The 27,907-nt window shown below is 39.1% G+C and overlaps 1 protein-coding gene across 1 annotated transcript in view; it reads right to left on the bottom strand.

The window, feature by feature from the left end:
* Positions 1 to 27,907, bottom strand: part of garnl3 (GTPase activating Rap/RanGAP domain like 3) — a 70,489-nt gene that overhangs the window by 15,631 nt on the left and 26,951 nt on the right. The window contains exons 3-16 of the mRNA XM_062435085.1: positions 13,997 to 14,071; positions 11,912 to 12,011; positions 10,090 to 10,208; positions 7,896 to 7,960; positions 7,050 to 7,113; positions 6,893 to 6,919; positions 6,228 to 6,303; positions 6,019 to 6,117; positions 5,343 to 5,446; positions 1,821 to 1,929; positions 1,626 to 1,671; positions 1,355 to 1,461; positions 1,144 to 1,259; positions 539 to 643 (exon numbers count right to left, since the gene is read on the bottom strand). Of these exons, the coding sequence (XP_062291069.1) occupies positions 539 to 643; positions 1,144 to 1,259; positions 1,355 to 1,461; positions 1,626 to 1,671; positions 1,821 to 1,929; positions 5,343 to 5,446; positions 6,019 to 6,117; positions 6,228 to 6,303; positions 6,893 to 6,919; positions 7,050 to 7,113; positions 7,896 to 7,960; positions 10,090 to 10,208; positions 11,912 to 12,011; positions 13,997 to 14,071 (1,212 nt within the window). The remainder of the gene's footprint in view (positions 1 to 538; positions 644 to 1,143; positions 1,260 to 1,354; positions 1,462 to 1,625; positions 1,672 to 1,820; positions 1,930 to 5,342; positions 5,447 to 6,018; positions 6,118 to 6,227; positions 6,304 to 6,892; positions 6,920 to 7,049; positions 7,114 to 7,895; positions 7,961 to 10,089; positions 10,209 to 11,911; positions 12,012 to 13,996; positions 14,072 to 27,907) is intronic.

Raw genomic sequence — 27,907 nt, 5'->3', positions numbered from 1 at the left:
ATAAAATTAGAAAATGGTTGTAATTGTACCTTTGATACGGAAAGACTATTTTTTTAGCACTTTAGTGTCAAACTCTGCTTAAACATACAGTTCCTGACTCATTTCCACCTTTGTCACTGATCTCAATTGTGTCAAAGAATCAAAGTTTAGTTAACCAAGAATTGAATACTGACAAACCAATTAAATGATACAGCAATGACACGCATAGCACATTAAAGTGGGTGGCAGAGGATATTCATTTACAAGCTGAGGCAATTATTAAATTATTATTATTAAATATTATTAAATATTTTTTATAAACGTATATATAAAATGATATTCCTGACCAGTTACATTGTTACAGGCACTGATATTATGCTCAGAAAATAATCGCCATCATTTGTGTATCTATCTTAATAATCAGATGTGTTTGTGCTTGTTTTTTGCCTTTTGCCCAACATATATTTACTGTATGTGTGAATCTCATCGCTGCAGAGTTCTGGTGGTTTGGTTTTCATGTATTTGCATGTGTGTATGTGGATGTTTAATATTTCTTTACCTGTCCTATTCTGACAAATTCAGCCTGCCGTGCCTCCTCTTTCTTACGCGCTGACTTGGGAGACTCTGGCAGCACGTCGCTGAAGGACCGCCGGTTCAACATGTTCTGGGGAGAAAAAGGAACCTGCACATGGAACACCAAAATGTAGCACGCACACACACATGCACACACACATGCACACACACACATACATGTATACACATGTACACATGAAGGGAAAAAGAAAGCAGAGAGGGGTCTTAGAGAGATTGACCCTGGCAGGGGGTGAGAACAGCAGCAGAGAACTGAGTCGTGTTAGGAGCAACAATAGAAAGAGGGGGAAAAAAAACAACAGTACTAAGAACAAAAGTGATGTGAGGAGAGAGAGCCCTGCTGAGAAAGTCAGCATTGCAGTAGTATCCAGCCTGTGTGGTGCAGTATGCAGAGGCAGACTGGGGGCTGCAGTGGAATACAGCAGAACGCAAGTCAGCAGGCACGACAGTCGCTGCCAGTGACTGAAGTGACAACGAGGACAGGACAGCTTGGATGACAGAGAAGTACATCCATCCAAGAATAGGCAAGAACAGATCTCTAGACCAGACTGGCGGTCAGGAAAGCAGCTGTACCTTGTGCAGGTCAGGCATGAGGTCTTGGTAGAGCGAGCGGATCAACATGTCAAGGGTCCGCTGACGCTTCTGGGCAAACGTTGGCGTCTCCAGTGTGGCTTTCTCTCCATTGATTACTGCAGGACACAAAAAAAGATCTGATTAGGAACAAAACAGATGACGCACACATACTGGCCATATTCTGATGCTGTTTTTTTCTTTTTTGTCTTACATTTGACTAATAAAAAGTCCCTGAATTCTTGGTGATCAGTAAATACAGATGGAGATGGGAGAGGGGGTCCAAATAGTGGAACACTCTCCTCTGAGAATATCTTCAACCTGTGACAGAGAGCAGAAATATAACACTTACAATGGATGGATGTATAGCGGATCAAACTATAGTCAACTTTATTAAATCAAGGACATCATATAAAACTTTAAAGAAGACTTTATGTTCTGGGGCTGGAGCAGCATAAACCACGGCATTAACCAAAGCCACTCACCTGTAACTGTCATTCTGGCTATTATACCTAACTAATGCAAAAATATCTGGAGTTGAACGTAAAGGAAAACACTTATTATGAGTGACACACAGTGGCAATCCACACATCTTCAGTCTTAAAGGGCTGATTTGACAACTCTCTCGTCACTGATTACCACTTCACTTCTCTGACAGTCTTTGTCCACGTGAAGGATACGGGTGAAGTGCGATCGAATCATGGAAGGTTTGAAGGATGATGACGCATCATCGCCTTCCTGGAATACTATGGTTACAATGTCATTTCCAATGTGCCTCTTCCTCTCCACCTGCCAGAAAGGACAGACCACAGAGACACAAAGATGAGGGAAACCCAACAACATAACCTTTACACCCTGTGATTCACACGTGGAACAGAAACTCTTTAAAGCTGCATTAAATATATTTTTGTCCACTTGGGGGCAGAGCAACAAATTATAAACACAACACTGACATATTATCACCTTCACACATCAAGCAGACACAGAGTAGAGTTGTGTTTCCATCGACCTGATGAATCTAAATCAAATATTTCTCCCCCTTTTAGTTCTCTTTGGTTTCCACCAACTCTTGAGGGAACTATGTGGCTCTTTAGCCGCTCTTTGCTTCACAGCCTTCACAAACTAGTTGCTAACTTGGTCCGTCAGCTGTTTGCTGTTGGGCATGTAGTGTCCAGAGGGTTTATCAGAGCTTATTTAGCTCAATACATCTCCCTGTTGCTAGAAACACTCATGAGAGAGCTGAGACTGAACCAAAACAGCAAAGTTGTGGGGCGTAAAATCAAAACAATTAGCTGAAAGATGCTAAAAAGCTTCTCAGAGCTGAGGGGAATAGCAGACCCGGGTGATAATTCTCTGTGGGTCCATCTGGTGTTACAGAGTGTTTCATTCTGACATCAAAAACATCTCCTAAGCTCTAAACACTATAGATACTTTAGGAAGCAGTGATAATTTCACCTCTTTGATCTCAAAACTTCAGAGGCAGCAACATCAATATTGCATTCACTCCTGTCTCACCTGCTTGTTTCACCATCTGTATTTAGCTATTTTTATGATATTCCTTTTGTCACCTACCTCCCCAACTTAATATATTTTTCTCTTTTTATGTGCTTTTATCCTTCTGGATGTTTAATTTAGATTTTAACATCTCAACAAATGGATGATTCCTACAGATTTTGGGGACTTGCCCGACCTTGTGGCTTGCTGAACCATCTAGTCATAATGGGCCATGTTCAACGCTTTAGTTCATGAGAAGGTATTTGCAAAACTAAATAATAAAAACCAAATTCTCCTGGTCCTCAAAGGGTGATTGATGGGTGGACCCCCCGCCCCCATATTTTAAACACTGTGAGCTTTTTTCTAGGGCAATGTACAGTCCAAAATATTGATTTTGTACACAACCTATTACATTATCTAAGAGGCAGGTCAACATTTTTAGGTTACTGTCCTTAAAATCACATTTTGTCAAATGCATTTCTTGTCACTCAGGTGGATGGGAGATGAGAGACGGGCCAGCAGCCACACTCAATACCAGCACAGTGTTTCTTACTATTGATCGCCAGAATGTATTATCATTATTATTATTTTTATCAGAACAAGAAATCCAATTATGTGTCAGACCTGCCAGCACCTGTGCTTTAAATCATGCCCGCTGATATTGGCATTATAGAATGGAGCTCTACAGTAAGGTAATAATGTTATTTCTTCTCCTTTTCTTCCTAAAGTGACCATATTTTTGCCAAGTTGGCTTCGATTGTACTGGTTTCCTATTAGTGTACTGTTGAAATGGGAGAGATGAAGACCTGTGAAAGTTTCTGAAACTTCTGAAACACCAGCACAGCCAGAGGAGTCTGATCTATGTGAGGAGCTGGTGGTGAAAAGTGAAGGTGAAAGAGGTGCAAAGTATGCAAGAAGTGCAGAAACAGAGTGAGGCAGAGAAAGACTGGATGGAAACAAAAGGAGAGTAGACAGGGAGAAATATTTATCAAGATGAGACTGCTGTTCTCTCTCTCTCTCTCTCTCTCTCTCTCTCTCTCTCTCTCTCTCTCTCTCTCTCTCTCTCTCTCTCTCTCTCTCTCTCTCTCTCTCTCTCTCTCTCTCTCTCTCTCTCTCTCTCTCTCTCTCTCTCTCTCTCTCTCTCTCTCTCTCTCTCTCTCTCTCTCTCCTACACTGTTCTCTGACGCTTTTAGATGAGTCAACATTAGGCCTGGGCTGTATCACGGTATTACGGGATACAGTCACTGGCCATTTCATTAGGTACACATGTGCAATCTAATTCAATCCAATACAACAACTCTGCCATAAATTCTACTTTTTGAAGTTTATACAATTTACGTTTTTGTTAACATTGTCAAAACAGTTATAATTTTACTTAATGTTTATTACCGAGGTCGTATTAAGTGGTGGTGGTGTACTGAGGTGCATTATATTGACTGGTGTTCTTAATATTTTGCCCCCTCATGTAGGTTCATGGAGTGGACAAAATATTAGGAACACCATTCAGTATAATGCACCCTAATACACCACCATCTATGACTTAATAATAAACATATAGTAGAAGTATCACCTTCTTGACAATGTCAACAAAAACAGAAACTGTATAAACTTAATAAATGTAGAATTCAAAGCAGAGCTGTTGTTTTGGATTAAATTAATTTGCACAGGTTCCTGATAAAGAGGCCAGTGAATAAACCAGGGTATTTAGAAATCCCGAAGGTATGATTTTCAATACCGTCAAAAATACAGACTCTGAGCAAGCCTGGAGTTTACAAGGAGCACTTGAAGGCAGCATGTAATACCACCTCCGACCACAATGTGGGCTGCAATGACAGTGGCGTTGTCGCTCGTTGACACCGCAGGAAGAAAAGACTGCAGAAAAAGTGATTCAACCTTTCTAACTTTCCTGAAAACTTTAGCAAAAATATTAGTTAATCGTGTTTTGTTATGTTTGTGGTGACTGAAACCCACTCGAATTTTCTTTGTTTAATCTGATATTCATCTTGTGGCCTTCAGTAACTTTGTTCCTGACATGTATTCAGCCGTTTCTCCACTGTGGTACCTGATGAACAGGTAAAACTCATGTTAATTGTTTTTCTCTATTAAGTTTTCTCTTGTTCCTCTACTTAAGCGCTATTTTTTAAAATGCAGATACCGTCATATTACCGTGCACACCGGTAAAATGTCAGGACGGCATGAAAAAATATACCGCTCAAGCCTAATCAAAATGAGACAATAGCTGTGTCCAAAACCACTCCCTTCTTTACTCATTTTGTTGTTGTTTTGTGTCATCACATTGCATTGCAGAATAATTTAGGGCACTATAAAGTGGATATATTTACACACAGCATTCAGACACTCAAATAAAAATGATGGAGGGTAAATGTGGTACACCATCTAGTAAACAGGGAGCCATGGTAGCAGCTCTGTGCCACATATAATATTCACTATCTTAGTTTAGTTAGTTTAAAGGAGTTCGAATCCTAATACATTAAAACAGAGCTCTACACCTGAGGGAGATTAGTTTTAAAGGTAGAGAAATCCAGACCTGATGATGGTGCAAGAGAAAAAGTTGTCCTGTGTGCAGGATAAATGGTACCAAACTGCACCGCAATGCACCCCATCATTGTTGATATATTTCAGGTTGGATGGAGACAGATAGACTTGACTGCATGACTAAAAATGCACTACGACACACAGACACACACCTGCTGTTTGTTCTCTTTAGAGTAGGGTAACATGGTAGACACGTGGAACATGAGCTCATGGCCCTGATACACTGTGTAGATGGACTTTATTCCTGTAGTGTCATCTGCAAAGAAAAATAGGCAGAAACAGAACGGGACAATAAGAAATCTTTGGCGTATTTGAAGATCTTAACTTTGTGATACTATACTTCCAATACGTTGTTTGCTGTAATTGTTCCTCCTGTTTATACTAGCTGTGAAAAGACCACTTTAAAATCGTGATTCTTGTACCATTCAATGTACTGTAAGTGATGGGGGACAAAATTCTCAATCTTTGTTGTGTGTGAAAGTTAAATTCAAAATGTATCTTCCCCAGTTAGTCTTTTCTGTACGATATTCCCCATTGAACTGAACTGCAGTGGTAGGGATAGTTCACAAAAAGGGAATTTCGTACCAAAAACACTAACTATAACAGATATAGTTAGTAGATACCTGCTTATCTAGACAAGCTCAAACATCTAAAGCCACATATCAACTTTATCTGAACTTATATTGGAATCACATTAGGAAAGGATTGTGCTATACTGCCAGGAACGACAGGAGGAACAATTACAGTGACCATCAACGTACATTTGGACATGTAAATAGTAATATAATATATCATAAAATGTGATTCAGCAAACGTGAACTCTCTTACTCTTGGTGTCGAGCCCTCCGCGGTAACCTGCCCACCCCTGCAGCGTGATGGCATCACCCAGCAGGTGGAGAAACTTATCGAAGTTCTCGCTCCCCGTCTCTAAGAAAAAAGCACATGCAGGACTTTTGACTCAGCAGATATCTTTCATTGTATAGTCACCGTATAATTATAGTTACTAAAAATAAAAGGTTGGGTATAGTGGGATTTACCATTGCTAAACATCTCGTCGTCTGTGAGCTGTCCGTCTTTGGCATACAGGACACCAAACTTAAAATTGACAGAACCCTACGAAATTCAAGTTGGGTTAAAGTTACAAGCCATACATTTAGTATTATTTCTGTTGACATACAGCGCTGATATTATGTAAAATGTAATGTTTATTAAGTATTTATAGTTATTTCAGTATGCTTTTTTCTTCAGGTATCTTATCTTAATTCTTCATGTTAACAATTTCTGTGTACACATGTTCTTGGTAAACATATGAAATATGATGCTAAAGATACACATGAGCAACTTATTATCAATCTTTACCAAATAATGATGACAAAGATACACAGAGAGAGTAATTAACCAACATAAACACAAGATCATTAGCATGAATTTACTGTGCAATTAGATGGTAAGAGTACTTAGAAGATTAAACACATTATAAAAGATTTTCATTTAATACAAAAAGAATCATTAAAGAATCAAACAAATTGGTTTCTGCCATGATGTGTATGTGAATAGAAACAAAAAGAAATCAAGAAAAAGGGACACAGATAAATAAATAACTGTTTTTAGTCATGAAAAACATGAAAAACATCCTAGATCACTACAAAAATCAGTCAATGACTGAGCTAAAGTTTTCTGTGAAGGCAGTGTCATCACATACCTCTTGTTCCTCCAACACCAGCAGGTCCTGAGGGGAAGAGGAGGACAGAACAGTTATCACTCACACTGACCAACACCGCGGGTTGAGGTGACGCAGCCCGAGGATTAACAGTATGGCCGCTGCTGATGATCAGACTTGGCATCAGTGTTATTCTCACCTTCTGAATCTCCGGGTTGAGGATCTCCCTGGGGCCTTTCTCAAACCTGTCCATGTTCATTGCACTGGGAGAGAAGCGGTAAGGAGAGGAGGGGTGGAAGAAAAAATAAAAAAGGGGGTTGATTAAGTTTGATTATATAGATAGCCAAAGGGTTACACAGAAAAAATGAGTGAGACCTGATCCAGGGGATTTCTCATCCAGATTGTACTATTTGTACTCATTTAGAGTTCGAGCTGTGATGCTGCTCAGTCTGAGGTATTTATAATCTCCAATCTCCTGTTTCATTCATCTCATTATTACTACTTTGGGTTTTCCTAACTGATACTAATAAAATAGAAGATCTGAAGTTTGTCTTTGGACTGAATGCTTAGTTTTATTCTACCACAGAAATGAACGGGGACTTTGAAGGGTTGAATTCCTTCCCAGCACCACAGAGCAGACAAAATAATGGCCATTACACTGTTAAATATGCCAAAATGTACTGTTGTAGTGCAGTTGCAAGTATGTGTGTGTGTGTGTTAATGTAACAAAATATCATCATTGACTGGTGGAGACTTAAAAACCTTGTCATTTAGGTCTGCATTTATATGATATTTTGCTACACACTTAGCCTGCATCTACACAAAACTCAACACTTTACTTAATAACAGTATAACATAGTTATCTGTGAGGGTGTGTTTGTCAGATTCACAGAAGTCTTCAAAGTGGACATTCAAAATTGGGCTAGTTGGTTTTAAATCTGGCAACATCTCAGCGTCAATGTTGACTTCTTATATTGTAGATGTGTTGTATTGTAAAGAGTGAATGAACTGTGTGGGCTCAGAGCTTCAGGGCAGCACTTCTTACCTTAGGATGGACTTGACTGATAGTGTTTTGGTCGGGCTGTAGGGGAGGCTGATCTTCAGAGTGCCCTGAGCGAAGAAGGAGGACACAGGTCAGGGATTACAAACTCTCAGCACATCGGGCTTCAATCGCCTTTTCTCTCTGAGGAGCCACTCGCTCCGATCATGCTTCGTTGTAACTCAATAATTGATTTTTGAGGCCATTTGAGAGGCGTTATTAAAATACTCATCTAAAAATCTGACTGTACTAATGGTAATTTTTTAAAGGAATAACCTGTTAAATCAGTATCAACCCAAAAGAGGTTAAAAGCGCACAATACATCAGTCATAGAATAATTATAGAGAACCAAATTAAACCAAACAGTTCTGTCAAATTTATTTTCCACAGCAACAACAACAACAACATCCTGTACCAGTTAGAGTCTGACAGAAACAAGACAAATCAATGTGATCAGGCAGCGGAGGTGCACCACTCTAATCAGGTTCCAGATGAGGCTGGAGGCCAAAATTAGATCCAAGCTATCCTGGTCATGAAGCTGAGTCATCACACCACAAACACACATTTATGTACATGCATCTCTCAAACTCACATACACACACACACACACAGTGACTCAAAGTGGAGTAGCATATTCACCACAAGATGCCATTTTGTTCTTTCTTATGTTTAATGACAGAAAAAGAACCACCCACAGCTGTGTACTCCAATGAACTAAATCTCCATGTTCAGGCTTAATTTGTGTGTTTTAGTACCTTCACTTCTGTTTGGGACATGTGGTCAGAGGAAGAAGGTAGCTGACTTTACTGAGGTAAACTTAAGCACGATGTACTTGTGTTGAGTATTTACATTTTATGCGACTTTATACTTCTGCTAGATTTCAGAGGTAATTATTTATCTGACAGCTATAGTTATTATAGTTATAGCAACAGATGCAAAGTTTTTAGGCACTAAAAGTGAGGAGTTAAAACTGCGCCAATTCTCCTCAGGACACTAGCACACTGTTTACTTGGCAGGTTGGTTATCATTTTACGTAAAATGATTTTTTAAAAAGATTCATGTTTTAAATATTTCACTAAAGATTAAAAAAGTTATCTAATAACAAAGGCACTAAGGTTAAAAACATTTAAAATAATAAGAATCCCATTAGTTAACATTGGAGATATTCAGTGGTTTATTTCTGTTAACAGACTTCATGTTAGAGCTGTTGTTTCTTAGAGCCGTTATGTAACAACCAAAGCATGTGATTATCATTTATTGTAATAATAATGAGACAGCAACACTGTTACAGAGATCAGGAGGTCTGACTCATACTGCGAGGCTTTGGACTGGTATTTAACTTAACTGTAACTCTGTCATGTATGGTCTGCTGGAAGAAAAGACGACTTCCAAACAAAACAAAAAAAACCAGCTCCAGCTGATCCAAACTGTAGAAAACCAGATGTGCCATAGTCATCAAACAGACTGATTGACAGTGTCATTGAACATGTGCTTACAGGCCTCAAACTGAGAAGAACTTTGGAAAGGGGTCAAAACCTTTCTTGGCACGTGCTAGATCATCAATCGTTAATATAATAAATAAGTAATGGATATTCTAATACATTGTTAAAGATTAAACCAGTGGTTCCAAACTATTTTGGCTTCTGACCCCTTTACAAAAAACAGCGTGTAGTTGAGGCTTCTTGTCATGTTTCAGACGTCTGTAAGTTATTAATACCAGTTCCCCCCAAAGAGAGATTTCCCCTTTAAACATCTTGGAGGGTTTCATTTAAATAACTGTTTGAAGCCCAAAGAAGTACAGCATAAAAATACAGTAAATATTAGAGAGAAGTCCAAAAGATGAATAAAGCTTTGTATAGCAGAACTTTTTTCTAGCTCATTAATCATCTCACAGGCCCTCAGATTTATTTTGTGACCCTTTGGTGGTGGCATTGCTGGATTTTACTACCTGAATCTAACTCCAGCTACAACTTATGCATTAATGCATCAGTACTAATGATCTAATACTGTAATGTTACACATAATTTAGTATTCAGTAAAAGAGGCCATATTAGTCTGCAGGGCCAGTACTTTTTCTTTTGATACTTGAAGTACATTTAGCTGATAATACATGACCTTTACTTAAGTAGGATTTTGACTTGTACTTGTAATTAAGTGTTTTTTACTGGTACTTAAGTAAAGGATCTGATGGTGAACTCACCGTCTTTCTCCAAAGGATGGCTCTATACTGAGGGACCCGCTGGTTGTTCTGGTCTGAAAGGACGACCGACAGGTAGAAGGGATTCTTCTCTGCATCTGTGCCCACGTAGTTCTGGTGGACTGAGGGAGACAAGATAATATGCAGATACAATTATACAGGATATTTAATGTGTGGGTGTCACAGTGAAAATATCAAAGATTGGTGACTGATGCTTTAGTTTCACATAATTTAGGTAGAAAATGTGAGTTCTTGCACAACCATAAAAGTGATTCATATAGATGTTTTCTCTAAATGACAGATTATTTCCTCTGAAACTAACATGTTAAGGTTTTCAACCCTTCCTTTGATCCCCTTCCTGTCTTTCTATGCAATTGGGTCCCCCCTTCTTCCCTTTCATTCTCTATTTTCTGTCTACCTTTCATGAATTACCCCCCATTGCCACCTCTCTCTGTGTGTTACATGGGTACAGACAAAGATCTCCGGAAGAGTCACAACATTCATGCCTGTGCCTCTTCAGTTGACAGGGAAACATGTTCAGAAACAACGCCTAACAGACCACCAAACCCAATTAAACGCAGGATCTCTGCTCGCGCTGCTGTTTTTTCTCTTTGTCCTCATCTAATGCTTTCTTTTCTTTCAATGTTTTGTCTTTATTCCAGAATTTCTTTTTCATTTACCATTTCAATTTTCCATGAGCCATGTTTTTACGCTTTGGGTAAGCCACGACTTTGCAAGGTTGGGATGCAATTATTAAAGTTATTATCCAGACAGCTCAAGCCTTTCTCTTATGAAAACATTATACAGATCTTTATACATGAACAAAGACAAAGAGTTTCATTATTCCTCATCAAATCATGAAGGAATTCATGTTGCTGTTCTTCCTAAACTGGGTACTTCATTAGACAGGAAATGCTCATGTAAGAATAATTGGCCTAGAGTTCATAGTGTGTTGTGTTGTACGATGGAGTCAGCTTTGCTCAGGCTGTGAGACACAGATGGCTCAGCTGTAGTCCAAACAGGTCGAGCCAAGTTTCTAGAGACATGGCTCATTTTAAACTGGCCATGCCATTGTATGAATAGACCCTGGCTTGTGGATAAGAGGCTTTTTCTTTCTCCCACTCACTGACTTTTTTTTTTTTGCTGTCTAACTTTCCTTCACAATTATCTCCATCTCTAACTCAGGCTCTGTCCTTTATCTCAACCTTTCAGCTGAAGGCATTCTTCCTAATTCGAGTTGCGGTAAAGAAAGCCCGGACAATCATCTTTTGTTGCGTAACTTGCTGTGCAGCATACACTGCGACTTTGAGGACAGGCAGGGTGTTAATGAGGGTGGCGAGATGATTATGGTCAGAAAGGTAAAGGAGCAGGTGACCATCTAATTTATTTTTAACAGTGTCACAGAGGCTTCTCCTGTGTGCGGCTCCTGCACACACAGCACTAGGCTCATTTCATGAAGCCAACAGTCGAATCTTAATTGTGTTATCTGTTGGAGGCAAGCCTTTGCTCTGTCTAGTGAGCCTGTGTGTCCTCCACAGGCTTCCTCCCTGGGTGGTGTATGGGATTAGAGCGTAGTTGAGACTCTCGGTGGGGATATGGCTGTATGCTAACAAGTTTTGGCCTTGAATGAAGAGCAGTGCAGTGTGAGGACGAGGCTGACTTCACAAGATAAGAAACGTCCTGTGGACCAGGGAAGAAATTCAGAGGATGTTTTATTTCTGCAGTGTCTAAGAGCCACTTTACAGGCTCTCGCTCACTGCCGCCTGCTGTATGTTTCTCTCCATTTAACACCTTCTATATGCTTTTGCACCAGAGCAACACTGACCTTTTCCCAGGAAGTATTTAAAGAACCATCTGGTGTGGTACTCTGGATTCTCCAGATGGACATCAGTTCTCCTCCAGGTTCCTGGAGTGTAGTCCGAAGTCTGTTTGTCACACACACACACACATACCAAATTGTCATCATGATGATCACCACTTGACTCACAGCAGTCTTTTCTATGGAAAACTGTTACACAATGCAGCGGTACAAGATGACAGTACAGGAAATCAGAGGCGGCAAAGCACAGTGAGTTCGAGACTGTATTTACGTAATCACCATTGTTGTATCATGACGTAAATAATCTGGAGGACATAAAGAATTATAATTGAAACTGCAAGGTTAAAGTTTTTTGGGAGTGAGCCTTTTTTCTCTCTTATGTAACATGACATCTTAAATTATACCAGGATGTGAGAGGCAGCACCATTTTTGGCAACAGGTCGACAGAATGTTGAGATCAGTTAAAACTGCGCTGAGAACGAGCCATCAATAATAAAATAAAGCTTGATGAAAGCACAATGTCAGTTCACAGAAGTCCCAAACTGGATGGGAAGAGAGCGCTGATGGTTCCCTAATCTGGTAACATGACTGTAAGGACATAAAACAGGAAGCTGGCTGCTGACAAATGCATAACGTGTTGTCAATCTACTTTAAGTCGGGGAAACGACATAAGGAGATCTGGTGTGCAAGATGGCTGGTGAAAAAACCTATTATGTACAGACCCATATGATATTATTATATATTCAAGAACTGTTGTTCTGGGAAATGGCAGGAACCCATATTGATGCATTTATCAATATAAAATACAGGTTATGTTGTCTTTCAGTCAGTGATCACATGATTTGACCTTTACTTCTCTATATTTGATTATGTTTGCATGTAATTTTTGCATTTAATTCAGTTCCTGTTTGTTTAGTGACCCCTTAATAAGAAGCACTTTATACATTCATGTAGTTAAGTATGTCTATATGTTGTGTGAAGAACAGAAATGTATCCTCTAAACTGCGCACATTGTTTGATTTAATTATAATGACCAGGGAAAGAAGAGTATCCAGTATTTTGCAAGGAAAAAGCAAAGATAGGAAGAATATATGTCGCAGACCGATGGCCTTTCTTCTTTTCCGATCCCATTAATCATCTTGTGACCCTTCAGATAGATCTTTTGACCTGCTGTAGGGGTCTCCAAGGTTGGTAACTACTGCAATAAGCAACTGCTGTAAAATTTGACATTTTGGGAAAATGAAAGCTTACTTGCCAAGAGTTAGATGAGAAGATGAATTATGAGCATGAAACAGGAGCCAGGAGGTGAACAGTTTAGCTTTAAGGCTGCAGACAGCTAGTCTGGCTTGCTCCATAGGTAAAAACATCTGCCTACCGATACCTCCGCTTTCTACTTGTTCTCTCGTCATGTACATGTCAGAGCAATGAATACAACCTAAGAAATACGCTTTCTTTTAGCCTGAAATTTTATGACTTTTCCCAACATGACCCAGAACATTAAAAATGCTATACTTTCTGTGCAGCTGACACACACTTTTGCACATACAATAGAGGGTGTTCTGAGTTAAATTTGATCTTATTTATTCAAAACATCAAAAATCACCATTCAAAAATGTTGTTGCATTCTTTACATTGAAGAAAATTTAAAGAATTCATGATGGCTTTTATGTTCTCTTGTTTTTAGGTAACATGACACTGTATTACAGTGTGATTGAATGTTACAAATAGGTTAAAACCTAAAGAATACACTTTCTCTGCTCTCTGAAAGCTTCATTAAAGATTAATCACTAATTAATTAATGACTGCCCAGGTATTTATGACTGAAAAATTGATTTGTGGTTCTGAAATTTGGGATATAGTTTGAAATATATATATTTTTATGTGAGTTAAAGCTTCTTTTTTATTTTCTTCTTTTATTTTTTTCCATAATTGATCGCCCCAAAATAGTTCACAAAATAGATAGCGCCATTTACTACCTGTTGTTGTTATTTGGGCTGCTCATCATTTCCTAAGGTTAACTGAGAGCGAGACAGTAGTGAGTGGACGGATAGGAGATGCATGTGTGTACAGAGTGCATTATGTTTTATGTACCTCATCTGAAGACCCATTCTCCACCCTGAAGCGTCCTGCCCTCTGAATGGCCCCATCTGCGTCACTTGAAATCAGCTGAGGGAGACAGAGAGAGAGAGAGACATGTTTAAAATTAGACACCTGACCAACCATGACTAGTGCAGCCCAGACAGTAATAAGAAGGTCATAAATACATTGAAACTGGCTATCATCACTGACAAAAGAGGAAATATGGCAGACACATCACCTCCATGTGACAACGGCAGCATGAGTCCCACTACAAACATATCCATCCTCAAACAGCATCTTCCCTTGTGTATGAAATCTCCACACTTCTTTAATCATCAATAATTACTTAAATCTTTGCTGTGATTCCTGCAACTCCCTACCCTGTAATAACCTGTTTTGATGTTCGTTTTTTGTTTTTTTCATGCTCTCATCTGCCACCCTCTACTTATCGCCCCAATTATCTGGCTCTTGCTGACTCACCTCTCTCCACTACAGCATCGGAGAGGAGACATTACAAAAGCGAAATGGGACAGTTAATGATAGTGGGAGACTGAGAGAAACAAGAGAGGGCAGGGGGAGGAGAACAAAATGTATCCTGTGTAGGTACATAATGCAAAGATATAGTGTGACATTTCAGGAAATTTACTGTATGCTTTTTCACTTTCCTAGTGAGATTTAGATGAGAGTTTGGTGTTGGCTAGCCCCATTTTCACCTCAGCATTGGATATGTTACTCCAAGATTATGTCACACAATGTTTCCTATGCAAACATTAGCATGAAAGTTAAATTATTATTTGTAGACATGCTAGTGGCAGTGGTCGGTTGGACTACCACTTTGGCCAAAAATTAAATACTTCAAAATTATAGGATGGTTGCATGTGAAATTTGGTTTGGACATTCACGCTAATTTGCAAATGTTGGCATGCTAATTCTCTAAACTAAGATGGTGTAGTAAACATCAGTAGCATGTTGATATGCTCGCTTGAGTCTTGTTCTACCTGTTATCCAGCAGCCGTTTTTGTCATCAGTTAGTTATTTTCATGATCTCAAAGACATCTGGCTGGAAATATAAAGTGTTTGCCTTGTTAAAATCATGTTTAAATCCCCTTCTTCTTTGCTGGAACATACATCAGTAGTCCGTGGAAATATTGGATGTCAATGTTGGTTTTACCCTGGATGAACATTTTATCTTTCTTGGCATAAAATATAAGTATGTAAGATTACAAAAATACCTTTGAAGACACAGATCACTACTGGAGAACAGGTTAAAAAGACCAAACATTTTGACTTTTTTCACAAGGTTTGTGCAGGGAGTGTTATGTGTCCAAATTATGGTGTAACATATTGAGTGCTGAGGTCACAAATGAGGTTCACTGACTCAAGGAAGTCTTTACGCATGGCCCGACACAATCTCTTTAAAACCACAACTTACATTATTTACATTTTGCTTTTTGTGTGGATTAAAGAAACAAGATATAGCACATTAATTAGTGAGCATTAGAGGTGCTAGTACTGTAGTTAGATTTTGTTAATTTAGGACAGATCCAGGCTAGCTGTTTTCCCCTACTTCTCATATTTATGCTAAGCTAAGCTAACCAGCCTTATTATTTAGTGACAAGAGTGGTTTCTTAACACCGAACTCTCTGCATCTCCTAAAATGTTGAACTGCTCCTTTAAGTTTCATATAGAAAATAAAAACTGCTGATTCAATTCCCAGATCTTGGAAAGAACAAAAGTTTGTCTCATTTGGCCTGTTCATGTGTTTTTCATTTGCTATTAGAGTATTTATACATATGTGTGTTTGTGTTTGTAGGCTGCAGTCTCTGCTCGGTGTCAGGTTGTGATCTATATGTTTTTAGACCTGTAACAATTGAGCCAATACAGTCATTTTCATCTGAACCTGGTGTGACTGATGTATGACTGCTTCACTGTAGAAAACAAACATGTTACAGTCACAAAACAACAGAATCCCAATCAGATTGGCTTTATATATATTTCACAATCTGAATATTAATGTAAAACCTGCATAAGTACATAAATACTAAGAATGAGTCGAGTGTTTGGTCTATCAGTGATGCTGCTGTCAACTGATTTACCATCTTATTCTACCTTGTGGATACCTAGAAACCACCTTCAATCTATTCCTCTTCACGTCCCCATTTCCTTTTTAACCCCCCCAACACTGTTGCGCTGAATGATGCTTGGTTGCCAGGCAACGGACTGCAGAGCCTCTCCTCCCTTGTTGCTCTTTCTCCTCGTTACCTTCCTGCCTTTCTTCTCTGCGTCGCTGGCCTCTGCTCTTTGACTGTCTTGCTCTATTTTGCTTCCCCTCGCCGATAGAGGTCTCTGCTCTGCCGACGTGTAAATGTGAAACATACTTCTGGCATAGTGTGTATCTCTGTTCATGATGTGGTATATCTGTGTGTGTGTGTGTGTGTGTGTGTGTGTGTGTGTGTGTTGGGGACCAGATGGCCTGAAATGGTCTGAAGGAGCAAAACATGAAGAGGATGAAAGAGGACGTTCCTAGGAAAAGGACTAGACTTGGAAAGCTGCTAACATTTGAGTGTAATTGACCTCTAGGAAATGTTAGCATGCCACACTATAATAGAGGATGACACTTTATGATTTTTATGTCATCACTGACAGAGATTGTTGACATTCACTCATAATAGACTTTTAAAAGAAATAACCTAATATAGCATCCACACAAAGCTGCATACTAAAAGCAAAGGAGATTTTTGTAAATTTACAGCCAGAACCCTAACTATGGACCCTAATATAATGAGTGCATACTCATCAAGTAACTAACACTTTTTTCCCAACATTTTTCTTATAACTTGTGCCAAACAGTACCACCCTTTGCCCTAAAATTAACTGTTACATACTTGCAAATGACCAAAATGAAGGAACCTGTAAAACAAAGCATTACCAAATAGAAGAAAGAAAACCATTTCCCCCTTCTCACATACATAATGCTTCATACACCTCAGATAATACTTTAAAGTGAGGTTTTTCTGCTGTAAAGGTCTAAGAATCATGCACAATGATAAACAGATAGCTTAAAAACTCTACTGTGAACGGCTGATACAATCTGTACACAACTAAGCAGGGCACAATGTTTATGAGTTTGGAGAGTAGGTAGTGTGCCCTACTTCAGCAGCTCATTAGATCATGTCAGACAGTACAATGAGCAGGACAGTGATGAGAGAGCACTTATCATAAAAAGAGAGCGAGAGGGTTAAAGTCCTTTGAAAACATTCCAGCGAGTAAGTGAGGACAAGAGGCAGGAGCTTCACACTGAAAAAAAAAATCATTAAGGACTGTCACACTAACGTTATTGTTCATGCTAAATTAAATCTGATATGCAGTATACTGTAGCAGGGGGATTAGAAAGCTCTTTAATGAAAATTCTGCAACTTTGGCGTTAGTGGAGTTGGATTTAAGAGAGTCAGACATATTGTAACAAATATGTAAATAGTTAGTTTTTGTGTTGTGTCTGAGTGGCAAGCTCTGGGGCTAAAAATGAAGCCAGTGGGGAAGTGCCAAGAACTGCAGTTCCTCAAATGGCCACTTGAGGCTGGTTCTAAATATCTATAAAAAATTAAAAAAACACATAACTTTACAGCAGAAATAAAATGTTTTGGGCCTGGTACAAAAAAACGATTTTGGTCTTTATCTATCTAGCTAATTTCCCCGTTCATGACAACTGTATGAGGGTGATTTTTAAAAATATAACCCACCCGTTTACATTTTATTAAATCGTAACGTTATGCATAATTAAGGGAATGTCTGCTTTGGGTGACAGCTGGGTGCTATCACAGGCAAGTCACTACCACAGCAACACTGTTGGATAGGTTAGGTAACCATGGCGTAACCCCACATTCACAGAGTATAGGCCGAGGCGTTGCTATGTCAGTGTGTTTTCAGTTAGTGAAAGTTTGAAAAGATCTTGTTCAAAGTTTGGTTGCACTAAAAGACCCCCTAAAGAGTTGGATGTTTAAATGGCTTGTTTTTCACTAGCAAAAACTATCATTGGCATTATCACACAGTTAACCACAGATGTTAAGTGCTAGTAGCCTGTGTTAGGGTCAGCTCCACCCTCTTGTCCAAATATGGTCACTTCTGGTTTCAAAAATCCAAGATGGTGGTGGTCAAAATTTGAGGCTTATAAACAGGAGTCTGCAAACTAATGGGTGGCATCATGGTGGCTATGTCCAATATTTTACTGTGTATGGTTGTGTCATACCATTTAACCCATTCCATGTGGGATTACAATACACTATATATCAACAATCACTATATACTATACTATACAATACTATACTATAATATACTATACTATACTATACTATACATCAACTACACTTTAAGAAAACCTGTTGTTTGTTTTTCTTTTTACATGTATGACTTTTGTTGGTAATTGAATGGAGGGAGTGGAGACAGAAGTGAGAACAGAAAAGACATGAAAATTATTAATGTGCTGGATTATTTACACCATATTATGTGTATTATCAACATGATATTAATATTTCTTTCTTTTTTTTTTTTTTTTTTTAAATGTCACGCCTATCATTAATACCAGTATATCGTGATGCCCCTATATTGCACAGAGCTTAAGCACAAGCTGAATTTTCTCCCTTAGGTATATTGTATAATGAGATAACACAATCCAATGGATAGAGTGCCAAGCATGTTTACTGCAGGTGTGAAGCTCTGATAAACGACAGAGAGGTTTCTGTGTAATAATTGCCTGTGTCTTAGGAGACGCTGCAGAAAAATACTGCCTTTCATCCTTTCATATGCATATTAATAGGTTTGAAAACAAATATATTTTCTACACATTTCCTGCTATAGCAGTATATGCCTGCATGAGTTAATATGTGAGAAAGAGACTGCACTGTAAATGAGCTTTGCTATTCCATTAAAAGCTGTAAAGTAAATGTATAAGCTATGGGCCTCTATCTCCCTCCATTTCTCTTGCCGCTTGCAACATTAACTGTCCAATCGCAGGATAATGGAGGGGAAACCGATGCAGCGTTCAGACAGAGCAATGCACCGCCTCCCTAGTGTATGTGTGTGTGTCTGCATGTGTGAGAGTGAAAGAGAACATAACGTCTGACATTCTGTATTAAATGTGCGTTTAGGTAAGTGTTTGTGCTGCTGTGTGTGAAAAGGCTCTCTGCTGTTTTTGGGTGAAAGAATGAAAAATGGCAGGAGAATGGAGAGATTAAGCGCTTTGGGGAGTCTGTGTGTGTGTGTGTGTGTCTGTGTATGTGTGTGTGTGTGTGTGTGTGCACAAACATATGCATGCATCACGCTGCCTCTGCATCTAAATCATGCAACAGAAGAGTGGCAAGAAGGAAAAGCTGCACTCCAATGATTCCCCGTGGGCCAGTGGGAGGCAGAGGAGAGGAAACAGGGGAAAAAAGGGGAGTCTGTTCTGCTCTATGCTTTAACAAACAACCCATAAAACACCTCACCAATGCTGGGGAGCAATAGTGGAGGGATGGAGCAGGGGGGAAAAATAGAAGGGGCATTAAATGTATGGAGAGAGAGAGAGGGACTGAATGAAGGATGAGGCCACTGGGGAAGAGAGGCAAAGAGTGATGTGTAATGACAACAAAAAGCAGAATGATAAAAGAATAATAGCCGTCTCTACGATGAATAACCCCATGGGAAGCGGACGAGGCTTTTGAGCTTTATAGACAGAACACACACACACACACACACACACACACACACACACACACACACACACACACACACACACACACACACACACACACACACACACACACACACACACACACACACACACACACACACACACACACACACACACACACACACACACACACACACACACAGAGATTTAAACAGCTCCCATTTTAGGGCATGACTTGAACATTTCACAAACACAATTGAGCTCACTGCGTACTCAGAGAGCCTCTGATTTCCCCAAGGCCCACGGGGACAAAGGAGCGCCGCATTGCAAAGAGAGAGAGATGTATGTGTGTGAGGATTTGAGTGTGTGTTGGGGTATTAAATCAATACTTTTGTGACTGCTGATAGATAATTGATCTCATCAGTGGGCCTGTTCATGCACACTCACAATCCTCTAGGAAGGCAGACAACACGGAGGCGTAGGCGGCAGAGCAGGGGAGGAAGCGGCAGAGGGTTAGGATGGAAGTAGTAAGTGGTGGGTGGGGGTAAAGAGAGAGGCAGGTGCACAGTCGGAGACGATGTGGGGGAGAGGATACATGTGACAGATGAAAAAAGAAGAAATGTAAAAAATTAAGAGGGAAAGAACGAGTGGAAGAGATGAAGCAGAAAATGATGAATAAAAGAAAAGAGCGGCAGACTAAACAGAGAAAGCTCTCATCAAAAATATAATTTAAAGGTTAGAGGCTGCAGAGGAATCATTGTTATCTTCTCTTTTTTCTTTCTCCTTTTTCTCCATATCTACCACATATACTTGGAAAAATTAAATTAAATGAGGATCATTTTAGAATCACAAGCTATACCTACCTACACCTTTTGTCAACCAAAATAGTGGCGTTTGGATTTGGGTGGTGGCCGACTGGGAGCCAACCGATGGAAGACAATCCAAAACAGTAGTCGAAAGCTCATGACTCGGAGGTTCATGGGCAATGTAGCTGCTTCCATTATCAAACTATGATACTATTATCTGACAACATTAACCTATCGTATTGTGGATTTATCAAGGACACTTTTGTGTTTTTGTGTTGAGAAATATTGAGGATATCGCTGCAATGCATTTGGTCCATTTATGAAATGTCTGCAACTTGGTATGTTTTCCCTTTGCACAAGCATCATAGTGTATTGAGAGAATAACACTATCTATCAATGAGCTCCACTGAATGGGCTCATTTTGCAACCTTTACAACCTGGGTTAGCTACAACTCAATCCATAACAATGTAAAAATGTAATTTTTATGCAAATTTCTTTCCATTGAGTGCATGATTCATAGTATGTCGGGTGTCTCTGGTGAGTTCTGAGTTCAGACAGAAGCTGAGTCGAATACAAACAAACACATTATTAGACATGGTAAAAGTTGGTATTTTTGGGTGAATAAACACAGGCGGTCCAGCTGTCAAACTCACACGAATGACGCAAGAAGGAAAATCTTTGTTCTGCCCTGTGTATTCAACAAACGTTAGCATGCCCAACTACCTGCAAGTAACCTAGCATGACTTCCAAAAATATATCATAAAAGAACCTTTTCAAGAATGGGACAACGTGGGAGTCAAGTTGTTATAAATCAGATTTTGGAGACAACAGCGGCTCTGTTCTATTGTTTATTGGATTTTTGTGAAGTTTACCCTTGAGCAACCCTAAACTTGTAACAGGGTTTGTTTGCCAAAGTCATTCCACATAATCAAATCATTTTCTACCGTAAAAGTGAAGCATAAAATATGGACATTAAAACTTCAAATCTAACCACTGTTGCTTGATCAAGTATGTTTTTCTATACAAAGCAACCAAACCATCTGTCGGTTATATCAGAACAAATAACATTTTAATTATATTTTTATAAATAATACTGAACTGGGGCTAACTAGAAAACAAGAGCATTACTGTTTTAATTTTAAACATGTCTTATACTGGATACTAACTTTTTGCCTGACAAACATAGCTTTAGCCTCAATCTTTTAGTACAATAGCATGTATGTAGCCACTGAGTGCATGTTTAGAACATTTAGCTGACTTTTTGTTTTAAAGTAAAACAAGGCCTGCTTCTGTTTACTTTGGTATGAAATCAAAGACCAATTGTTTCAAAAGAGTGAATTGAGATTGGTGAATCTGTCATTATGTGCCACACACTAATAGCATGGTACATGATAGCAACAGTAAGTCAGCAGGGCAGGGCTTAGTGAATGGTCAGTTAGGACACAATGAATATGTGAGTCTTTGTATCTAGTTATTTGAGGGTGGAACAAGAGTTCAGAAGAGTTAGGATTAAACGTTGTGCAGATAGAAAAGAGAAACTGAGAGGCGTATGGATGTGAATGTATCAGTTTGTCACATATATTTAGTTCATCCAATGATTCAGACAGTCCACAGTAAAAATACTACAGCAGCTGTTTATAAAGAAGGAAGTGAAATGTGGCGTTTTAAATCACTGAGTGTGGTAAACAAATATGAAATGATATCTGCCTTTTCACTGTGTGCTGTCTGTCTTTCCTGAAATGACCTGATCATATTTTATTCATGGATCGATTATGGGATGGTGCCACTGCCGCAACACCACCACCTTTGGTGGTCCAGTGGCCACACAATTGCAGAGTTTCATTATTTCTTTTAGCAGACTGCATACATTCATATTGCATGTTGCCTGAACCAGACTTTAAGGATACGTCTTGTGATATTCTGCATTTTTCTTATGAGAAAAAGAAGAAAACCAACAATTAATTGTTCCTTAAAAGTATTGTCTGGGTATACACAGCCTCATACAGTTTATTCTTGTATGTCCAAAAACTATTAAAAACACATCAACGAGTCACATTGTGTTCATTACCCATCAATATGGGCACTGTAGTTCATTGAGAGTTGATCCCACATACACCATCCATAGAGTGACAAATCCACAGCTGAAAATAGTTCCCAACGAATTCACTATTTATAAATGATTTAGTTTTCTAAAAGGTAAAAGTATATATTCGAGACTTTCATCTTCAGTAGGAACAAATGGGCTTGGGACTGAGTGCCACAAAAAAGCTTGGAGACTGAGAGATAGACTGAAATAAAAATATTAAATATCTCAAGCCTCATCCTTAACTCATACAGAAAACATGAGGAGATAAACACTCCTGTTGAAGGTGTCCTCATGACTTGTTTCATGCAACATCCAAACGGTTTAAGGCTATTTATGTGGTTTTTGTCACACAGAGACTTTCACTTTGATCAATCTATAATTTAATTCGAAATTTTTCATTTAAAACTACAAATCCACTCTGAAAAACTCAGTAAACTGATCACGTAAACTAGACATTAGGACTAGGCGATGATTCAATTCAATTCCATATTGTGACAAATTTCTCTCATCAAGATATTATAGCTCACAATTAAATACCATTAACAATAAGTTTAAACCTACCGTCACTGGAAAAGATCTTAAAAGCTACAGAAGACATTTAGTCCACTAAAATATGATATAACCATTTCAATCAATAAGATAAACATGGTCTTGAATTTAAATCGTGTTATTTTAAAGCTGCGATTAGACAAACTGATCACTGAACAACATGTTCTGGAAAAATCCTTCAATGCTAATAATGATGTATAATGCATGATGTTGCCCGCAGAAATTAAATTACAACCCAAGACCTGTGAAGGGGACAATTAGAGGTGAAAATTCAAATCAAAGACAAACAATGACTGTACTGTGGCTGTTTTCCATGTAGCCATTGACTGCACCTGATTAGCATTAGAGCTGCCTGTGGCTAGGACAAATCCAGCCACGCTAACAACAGCACCGCATCAATATCTGCCCATATACTGCAGCAACACTTCCGATGACTAATCTAATGACTTGGACTGAAGGCATCAGGCCACCCACCCATCCAGGAGTCACGCTGCTGGGGTGCAGCAGCTATAAGGGCCCTCAAGAGTGGGCAGATGCTGCACTGAGGCCTTGGATTGTAGAGAGCCATGCATCAGCTGCTTTAATAGATGATTAGTTATGTATCGAAGAAAATGGGAAGTGGAGGGAATGATGGAGAGACAAGAGCGAGAGATAGAAGGAGAGTGTTTAATTTTAGGATGTTTGGAGGAGCAGGGCTACTGCACCTGTTATTACTTGAGTTATTTTAAATTACTTGATGCTCTGAGCTGGCATTTTTGAGTCAGATGTGATTCTGATTACAATACGAAACAGAATAAAAGAGAATATCATAGAAACCTTTCCTCTTGTTATAGTTTATGCTCAGACTGACACATTAATTTTCAGGACACTACATGAAGATTGCACGAGAACATGACAAGATGGCTGTTAAAAGTGATAGAAAATGTCAGAAATCAGTGAGAAATGCCCTTCACAATTTCCTAAAGTTGAGGTTGTTGTACTCAAATTTCTTCATTTGTTTGACAGTCCAAAACCCAAAGATCTTGAATTTACAATAACAGAAAACCATGAAAACAAAATCCACCTTTTAGAAGTCTCAATCAGTGCGTTTTTTGCGAATTTGAAGAAACCTAATCAAAGAGTCTACTGTTCAGGGATCTACTGGTAAGATACAAGGAGGTTTGGTATCCATAAGTCCCTACTTAATGCTTCACTCAAGTATAAAAGACAGGTAATTGAGACCCATCAGAAAAACTTAACTGCTTAAAAGCACACAACAGGGTTTCTACGTAGGCAGCCTCTCAGTTTGTGAAGTGTGTGTTCCTGTGTGCATCTGGGTGACAAAATCCACCCACTTTATCTATTACTGTCAACTAAGCAACCGATAGTTTTCCTCAGTATCTTAGTTATGACTCACGAGTGTGAACTTTTGGCCGTGCCTTAGTTTCAATACGTTTTTGACTTTTTAGAAAGGTGTACACACATGTATGCACATGTGGCATGTGCATGTGTTAGCAGAGCAATGTTTAAAGCTAATAGAAGCTAAATTGGACTGTTGTGAGTCTTGGATCACTGGGTCAATTACTTACAAGATCATAGTTGCTACTTTCTTTCATAGAATAATTTTAACATGGGTCCAGGCTATTGTGCAGATGCAAATAACTATGACTTTTTCAATACTGTTCAAGTTATAGGATGCTTCTTTGTAAGGCTGCAATTATCCATTCATCTGGCACATTTTCCTAAGAAAACTGTGAAAAATGCCCTTCAAAATATCCCAAAGCCAAAGTTGCTTAGTTTTTCCGACCAACAGCCCGCAATCCAAAGATTCTTAATTTCCAATCACAGAACTACAAAATCAGCAAAGATTTACATTTCAGAAGCCACAGCCAGTGAGTTTTTTTTAGCATATTTGCCTAAAACTGACTTGGCAAGCAATTATCAAAACAGTTGCTGATCAACCAAACAGAAAAGATGGCACGACCATAAGAAGCAAGTCTGGGTTTCAAACGAGATCAAAAGCAAATCAATGGGTGACGTCACACTTTCTATTTACAGTCTGTGAAAATGGCAAACTGAGTTTCCTCTTTTCTTGTAACTGACACGTGTGGCTACAGTGGCCACTGTTCAGCGAAAGTCACATTTTTTCACACACGTTTTCCTTGAGACACACACACACACACACACACACACACACACACACACACACACACACACACACACACACACACACACACACACACACACACACACACACACACACACACACACACACACACACACACTGAGAGTGGGAATGAATTAACAGTGCAGTGACAGTAATACTGGTAGGCAGGTGGGAGTGTAGCCGTCTGCTCAGTCTCTGTGCAAGACCGACATCTAACCTCTCAATGGTGCTACACACACACACAGATTCTGACACAGGTCTCAGTCACAGTTGCTGCTGTAAACTTTATCTTCAACACCTCCAATTTTTTTTTTGTCTTCCTGTGTGGTCTACCACAAAGCTTATGAGACAGCCAGCGCCCACCTCTCGCCTATCTGTCACCGCCTTCATCTCTGGGCCGCAAATAAAGATAATTCAAGTCATTGGAAAAACACTGCTGCCTCCCATGCTGTCGTGCTATGATGAAACGAGTTTAATTGTTGCTGGTTGGTGGTGGTGTTAGTGACTGAAGTGACAAGATGGGGTGGGAGTTGCCTTTGTGTTTGCTTTATTTGTCTCTTTGTGTGAATGCAGATGCCATCATAGAGTTCAAAATGTGTGTGTGTGTGTGTATGTGTATGTGTTGGCACAGAGGTTAATAGAAACTTAAAATGTGTTGACTAGATTGACTTGGGCATGTAATATGGGCTGATGGCCTGTGTATGTGTGTGGTATAGCAGCAGCAGCAGCAGCAGGGTATTGATTTTCCATATTCCTTGGTGTATTTAGTGATTTAAACTTCCTACTTTGTTTCTTACTCTTTTCCATGTTAAAGGAAGGTCCTCAGGCATTTTGTGAAGCAGCCACACACATACACACACACCGCTGATTTTCTGCACTCTCGCCTGCCTTTTGACAAAATACTCCTATTCAATACCTAGTGTTGTTCCATTTACCTCTCAACTGATGAATTAATAGCTGCATCTCTAATTTCAGCTTAAAACTCTGGCAGCTCTTCATAAGCATACTGAAATAAGTGAACCCTACAAAGCTCTATAATGTCAAACGTGTGTGTGTGTGTGTGTGTGTGTGTGTGTGTGTGTGTGTGTGTGTGTGTGTGTGTGTGTGTGTGTGTGTGTGTGTGTGTGTGTGTGTGTGTGTGTGTGTGTGTGTGTGTGTGTGTGTGTGTACTAGAGTGAATCATAACACCATAATGGTGTCTGTGGAGGTACCTGCCTTTATTGGCAACCGCTAGTGCCGCTTCCATGTTGCCAAAAATAAAGAAAACAGTCAGGATGAGTCACAGCTCTGTTTACGCTGGTTCCTCTTATTAGGGAGACCCTGCTCTGAATCTGTATCTCCCACTTGTGTTGAGACATTTTGACAGCATCTTCAAAGCTCTGGAATAAACTGGAGTCAAATTCCTGTCTCGAAAAGACGCGACATAAAGGGGGAAAAGTCATTTGATAATGGAGTAAACAAGGTGGTCACAATACTTCATTGGTCACATTGCAATATCTTCTCCTTTTGGTGAAAGACAGTAAAATCACTCATGTAAAGATTGTCTACAGAGTTAAATTCAATTCCTTTATGGACTTTATTCGAAAAAATATAAAGACATTTCAGACCAATTTGTGCAGGATATGTAATACAAATTCATCAGGTGACACCAGTAGAGGTGATATAGGATCAATGTAACAGATTAAAAATGTAACTTATTGTACATTCATCATGTAGATGTTAGTTAGTAGTGTGAAACTGCGTTAAATATAAATGAAAAGGTGAATGATGAGTGTAATTAACCTTATTTTTGTGCAAGGTGTTTTGTTGGATTTGAAAGGCTGATTCTGTTTTTTTCTAGATCTTAACATATGTCTACTCCTTGGCAAAAATGATTACATTTGAATTTAATGAAAGGATTTAGTATTTTTTACACCATAATTATACCCAGGAAGTATAGAGGATGATATTTACAAGCAATTTAATTTAACAGTTTGTTTGTTTATTTATTTATTTTTTTAAATGAGAAAAACATAAATAATTGTGAGCATTGCAATGTGAGATCATCTGTAAAATATAGCCTTTGTTCCACTTAAGAGTCACTTGAATTTCTCTTGATATAGGTCAATGTGATAACTAAGTATCAAGGGAGTTTTATGTCAAGTGTAGCATGAAATTGTAAAACAAAAAGGTGTAAGTGTATTAGGTTCAGCAGACGTGAGTATTTACAGTCAGTCTTCCATCAAAACTTGTGATTCTGATGAAACTAAAACAGTATCAATCACTCATAAATGTAATTTCCCCAACTACTTGAGGCATTATCCTGCATCTATCTCCAGCAAGCCAAACCAGTATAAAGCACAAACCACCATCTGTCCAGTTATAAAACCTTTTTGTCAGCAATCCAGAAAGACCAGACTGTATCCAACAGAGTCTCTGCTGGATGCTGCTCTTGCTGCACTGACAATTTGCTGGAATCCATCACAGCCTCCCAAAGGCCAACGATGAGGCCGAAGCATCACTATGACAGAGAGAGTCCTTGCCGCTCTGCTACAGTACTAAGCTGGCAGAAGTGGATCCCTTTCTGAGCTGCTTCAGCCGCCCAGAGAGAAATATAAATGTTTCCAATATTAGGAGAGTGGACATCAAAGACAAAACACCTGGTTAATATTATGACTTTTATAATTATTT

Source organism: Scomber scombrus, chromosome 15, assembly GCF_963691925.1.
Source record: "Scomber scombrus chromosome 15, fScoSco1.1, whole genome shotgun sequence".
NCBI lineage: Eukaryota > Metazoa > Chordata > Actinopteri > Scombriformes > Scombridae > Scomber > Scomber scombrus.
This window is presented reverse-complemented; position numbering and strand designations above follow the sequence as displayed.